This window comes from Lytechinus variegatus, chromosome 12, assembly GCF_018143015.1.
Source record: "Lytechinus variegatus isolate NC3 chromosome 12, Lvar_3.0, whole genome shotgun sequence".
Lineage (NCBI taxonomy): Eukaryota > Metazoa > Echinodermata > Echinoidea > Temnopleuroida > Toxopneustidae > Lytechinus > Lytechinus variegatus.
The window spans coordinates 31,772,077-31,778,247 of record NC_054751.1 but is presented as its reverse complement, the minus strand read 5'-3'; the positions used below and the strand labels follow the sequence as shown (position 1 = coordinate 31,778,247).

Sequence of the window (6,171 nt, the reverse complement as noted above, 5' to 3'; positions counted from 1 at the left end):
GACCACTTTCCTACTAAGCTCCTATAGTGTGTTGTCCAATAATTTTATCCCAAGCTGGATATGTATGATAAATATTTCTTGCTTATCAAAGAGCAATGAAAAGTAGATCCTGTGGGATGTACGCTAGCAACTATGGTTTGTATAGAGAAGAAAATGGTAGATGAAGAGCAAATGACTTTGAGAAGGAAAGAGTGAGGGGGACAGAGGGTGAGAGAGAGAGAGAGAGAGAGAGGGGGGGTGGTGGAGGGGAGCAGAGATGCCAAGTTCAAAGACCAGCTATGCGTGAGATTTTCTGTGAATCTGAGTGAGATCACAGACATTGTGTACAATGTATATGGGGATAGGCTGTGATAGTTGCGTGAGACATAGATTTGAGGGGATGAACAAGAGTCCAAAATGCTTGAGTCTCACGCACAATGCGTGAGACTTGGTAGCTCTGGGGGATGGGGGATAGAATGGGAAATATAAAGATGTAATGTGTATGATTGCTTAGTTTTCTCTTTAAAATGCATAATTCCCAAATTAAGAAAAATGCAACTAATTCAAAACTCTACAGTGCGACACCAGTCTTAAAACTACTACATTGGATCTCAGTCCAGTTGCGTGTAATGTTTCAAGTACTGCTAACTTTTGGTACCAAAATAATTTAATGAATGTTTAAACCATCTCACAATCTTTACCCAGCTATTAAAAGTAACAAAATATTGATGACAACTGATATATATTCTCGTAAAAATTGTACTCAACAATGAACAATCGCAACTTAAAAATCACATTTCATATGCTGATTTATTAATATTTTTTTAAATAAGATATCTTAACAATGTACAAAGACACTATTACAGTCATACAAAATCAAAAGCAGTAAACAATATCATAAGTTTGTATAATAATATTTGATGCTAAAAAAGTTTAATATCATAAATTGTATTTACATTTACATAATGACGATCTAAAAATCATCACACATGTATTCTAGCAAAACTAGTACTCATCATGTTTTTTTAACCGGAGAAATAATTCCTGTTTCATTTAATTAGCTATGAGAGGTGGAGGAGTCCTGAACATATCTTATCATATCCAATCAGTGTAGGAGCATATCACAGCTCATGAATACACTTCATGAAAGTAGCCAAGAAAGACAAATAAAAAGGGAACAATAACTCAAAATGAAATAAGGAGATTTTGGAATGTTAGGAGTAAAATAATTCACTTCTGTTCGCATAGAAGCAAATTCTTGCTATCCTGTTCAGGCTTTTAATGGACAGCAGCACCATGTTTGACAGATTTCATTTAAATCAGGAGCATATGCAATATCTCCTAGTGGAATTAATCTAGGTCATAATGTAAGGTACAATAGAGGAAATCCAATATGGCTCCCTCTCTGTCTTCCTTTTAATGATGATAATGTGAACTGTCCATGTTAATATACACAACTCTGTGGTGCACTCATATTATTACCTTCAAGAGCATATAAGGAAGAGAATCATATCCTCTCCCTATCTTTCTTTGGATAATTGCTCACATAATCACATTATCAGGTACAATACCTCCACACAAGAGATATCTAAACATTGGAGTTATTCTTGACCTTGGCCAGTTGCATATTTCCAAATAAAAACAGAATTACAAAGATATACAATTATAAATATCCTTTTCTTGCACATCCCTTTTCAAAATACATGTGTTCTTCTGAAGTTGAGTAACATTCAGAGCAGTAAGAACAAAATATGTGCAATACATATACAGAAATATATTCACATATAAAAAAACAATACTCTGCACCATAACCATTATGTACTGTTCAGTAAATAAGATATATTTACATTAATTCCCATACATTACAAGGATTAACATAACAATCATTGATTTCATTCAGTCAATTGTTTTTCTCATAAGATAAGATTGAGAGGTGACATTTTTTTTCAACATTTGCACAATTCATTCAACAAATGACATAAATGCAGCTTGATGCAAGTTACCTGTAATATTTTATTTTTGCTGTATTGGCTTACTTAATGACCCTGTTTTTTAAATCAAAGGGAAAATGAGATGCGGCCAAACACTATACAAGGTTGGTAACACAAGGCTAATGGATTGATTGTAAGACGGATTTTTCACAATTGATTGCACTAATCATCATATGCAATCAATCGTACCAATCCATTATTACAATCGATTGCCAAGCTTTGTGTCATGAGGTCCTGGTTATCAGCTGATGAAAGAACATTATATCACTGTCAAATTTCTTCCTCCACAACCAATAGTCATTAAATAGAAAAAGAGGCAATAAGGCAGAAAATGTGATTTTTATGAAACCTGATTGAAAACTAAGAAATACCACTTCATAAAATACAAGTTGACAAAGACCAGGAAAGAACTGCAATGATTGCACCACTGTTATCAACAAAATCAGGAGCTTAATTCTTGAAAATCAACCATAATGTTGTTCAAAGTTCCAAGCAGTTTGTCAGTGCATCAAGTCACCTTCGCCCTATCTGAGAAAATCATGTGAATGGCAATTGAAGACCTGAAAAATCAACTAAAATGAACCATTTTGTACACTGTAACAAAATATATGAGCAAAAAAATTGTCTTCAAAGGTTTTAGAAAGACATGTCAGGGATTTCCAATAGTCTTTTCGCTTCTCACAATATGAAGCACCATGGGAATGATTATAAAATTTTAAAGCAATTTTGCTTTTGTTTTGAAAACAAAGCTTTTTGTTTTTGACAATGTGTGATTTACCTAAATAAAGTTTTCACAATCCCGAGTCGGTTTCACAAAGAGGGTCAATCAAACACAACTTGATTTTTAACCAATAAGAAGTGTGCAAGCGGGGACTCGGAGTATTTCAAAATTTGTTTAAATGTGTTTTTAGTATTTTTTTTCCATGTTAACTGTTCAATCTCAATACATTGAATTGGCTATTGAAATCATATAATGTAAATAAGAATAATATAGTTAAATGTAATGCCAATAGGATAAAATACAGTCACAAGTAACATATCATTTAACACTGTGGATAAACAGGATTTTAATGCTTATTATTGAGAAAAGGTTTACATGATCGAGACTAAACCTGGAAATCCAGGATAGGTGTACATATGATAGGACACCATTTTATCAAAGCACCAGACATTCTAACAGATAGAATTCAATTATTGATTCAGAGCTGAAACAAGGGATGGAGTCAAGGACGGCCTTGAGGTCACTTGCGACCTGCCTTAGGATGAGTAACAAATATAAAGTATCAGGGAGATTTTATTCTTCATTTGGCAGCATTATGACTTGCAAATCTCAGCTTGACTGTATTCTGCCTCAAACCATACAACTTGTACCATCCTGGAAAATACAACAAAAGAAAGAGATATCTATCGATGCCATAACTTGGCAAAAACTTGCATTAATGGTATTTGTAGCGTTGAACAGGTTTTTTTTCAAATATTCATTGTTCAAGGCTCCTTGCATAAGGTTTGAAAATTGTACAACCTTCCTATTGATTCATATAGGGTTCATGTAATACATGTAGATGTCCAGAGGCCTATTTCTCAAGGATAACTTGTGTGGTCATAAAGATATGTCTTTCTGGCTATCAGATAGCAGCTGTCAGCATTCCTTCTACTGAGTACACACTTCTCCCAACACTTCTGGTGAGGTTCATTGGTTAGGATTTCTTTCATATGAACTGAGACATATTCCTTCCTGATTACGGAATGCATCTGTCAGGGTTTTTGTGGATGTTAATTGGTACAGAATCTTTGTGCATATTAGTGATCCCTTCCTTCTTGTAATGAATATCTTGGTTTCAGTGGTACTCAATCACTCTAGGATTTGTCAATGTGGTCTTGTTTCTCTATCCTTTTAATTAATAATGGGCATCTTTGAGGATTCTCAGAAGTTCAGTCTTAGGTTCCTTCAAGTGATTATACACCTGTAAGTCCTTGAGGACGACTAGTTAATTTGGTCAAGGTTTTGCGGATATCCATCGGTCAAGGAGCCCTTCCATGATCTTAAGGTTGTCTGTCTTCCTAGCCATTAAGAGGCATTATTGATGTTTCTTTGAAGGTTCAATCTAGGATTCCTTTCAGAGATCATATACTTATTAAGTCCTTGGGATGACAGAAAGTTTCTGTCAGGGTTTCTCTGGAGGTTCATTGGTCAAGGAATCCTGTATATGGTCCAAAGGTTTTGAGTCCTTTCTACTGATAGGAGGTGTGTTGTTTAATGATCCTTTGATGGGCAGCGGAGGAGGTGACTGGTCCTGAAATCAAAATAGAAAATGACGTCTTACAAAATGATATAATGAAAAGATATTTTAAGACGAGTTGTAGGGTAAAGACATCTACAATTGATAGGTAGCACCAAGTGTTTTGATGGAGGGATGGGGGCAAGACAACCTAAAGATGACATCAGGGATCGGTTTCATAAAACTTGTTTTAAAAACAAATTCGCAATAACAGTTTAAAGGTACTGAGATCTTTCAATCTGATTGGCTGATGGTAAATTTGTTATAGAAATGGTTCATTTGTTGTTATAACAAGTCTTTATGAAATGGGACCAAGGTTTTTTTGTCAGTTGGACAGGGATAACAAAGGAACATGGCCCAGAGCTTTCATCTGATACTCTTCTTTCTTCTGTCTTCCTCACTACTTGAAAAATCATATCAGTAGCCTCTGCCATGCCCATCCCATGAAACACTGCCTCTGGATTTATGGCAAACTTCACATACTACAAATTATCTTTGTAACTCTAATGAAAGATAGTGTCCCACAGGTTATTTTTACTTCCATAATAATAAAAGAATATCATTAAAAGACAAAGCTTTGTAAGAGATAATTCAAAGGTTAAAGGGATGTTCCGGGCTGAAAATATTAATATTTTAATATTTAGAGTAGAATTCATTGAGCAAAATGCCGAAAATTTCATCAAAATCAGATAACAAATATTAAGTTATTGAAGTTTAATGTTTAGCAATATTTTGTGAAAAGAGTCATGAATATTCATTAGGTGGGCTGATGATGTCACATCTCCACTCTCCGTTTTCTTATTTTATTACATAAAATCATAATTTTTTCACTATTTCATACTTGTGTGAATAATGTGTCTCCCTTATAATGAAATAAGTTGCAGCAATAAATATCTAATGCACTAAATCAGTTGTCAATCCAATTTTTCTAGTTCTTGGAGGAACAAATTTGAATAAACCTAATTTCATATAAAAAAATACGAAAGAACAAGTGGAGATGTGACATCAGCCCACCTAATGAATAGTCATGATGTCTGTTTTCACAAAATATTGCAAAATTTTAAATTCAATAACTTTGTTATTTGTTATCCAATTTTGATGAAATTGACGGCATTTTGCTCAGTAAATTCTACTCTATTTATTAAGCTATAAATACTTTTAGCCCAGACCATCCCTTTAAGTGAATAAATCTACATGTTTCAAGTATCATTCCTAGTTTTTAAATAATAGACAATATATTGTTGGAGATTTATATCACATTCTGTTACTCATAGTAAGCCTACTTAGTCACAGACTTTTAACCATGGTTCATCTTAGTACACATGTGAAGAAGGGCAACATCCTTCAACTATAAAATGAACTGTACCTTATCTTTGAGGGGGGTGAAAGCAACTGGAAACCCTGCAGGTTTTGGAGGAGGGTTGTTCTGATCGATGACCTCGGTTTGACTGAAATCACCACTGGATTGCTTTGGGGGCAACTTAGGGGGTGCGTCACTGTCCCCATCTGACGACTGGAGAGAAGACGTGGATGATGACTGGTCTGTTCAACACAAAATAATCAAGTCATATGTGACATAATGTGTATGATATACCATTGGTATACAAATGTCTATTATCACAATGGGTGTCTCATTCTATTGAGATTTGTGCATGATGTACATTTGAATTCGCTTTATAATGGTTCTGAAAAAAAAAATGAAAATCCATAATTTATTGTTCGAAATAGACATGAAATGAAGTACTCCGAAAATCTGCTTTGCCCAATTGATCGTGGGCCTGGCAGCCACTGTGCAGCGCCAGATCGACGAGGCTCTATCCCTTTAAACATTGAATACCAAACAAGGTAGCAGCAACTCCCATCTTTTAACGTCTTTTGGTCTGACACGGCCGGGGTTTGAACCCCCGACCTCCCAGTTGTGA

At 34.8% G+C, this 6,171-nt stretch overlaps 1 protein-coding gene across 9 annotated transcripts in view; it reads right to left on the bottom strand.

Moving 5' to 3' along the window:
• Positions 1-770: 770 nt before the first annotated feature.
• Positions 771-6,171, bottom strand: part of LOC121425592 (dedicator of cytokinesis protein 1-like) — a 105,807-nt gene continuing 100,406 nt past the window's right edge. For all 9 annotated transcript variants that reach the window (XM_041621694.1, XM_041621696.1, XM_041621695.1 and 6 more), the window contains 2 exons: positions 5,616-5,791; positions 771-4,264 (listed from right to left, as the gene is read on the bottom strand). In XM_041621694.1, coding sequence (XP_041477628.1) covers positions 4,136-4,264; positions 5,616-5,791 — 305 coding nt within the window. In that variant the 3' untranslated portion in view covers positions 771-4,135. The remainder of the gene's footprint in view (positions 4,265-5,615; positions 5,792-6,171) is intronic.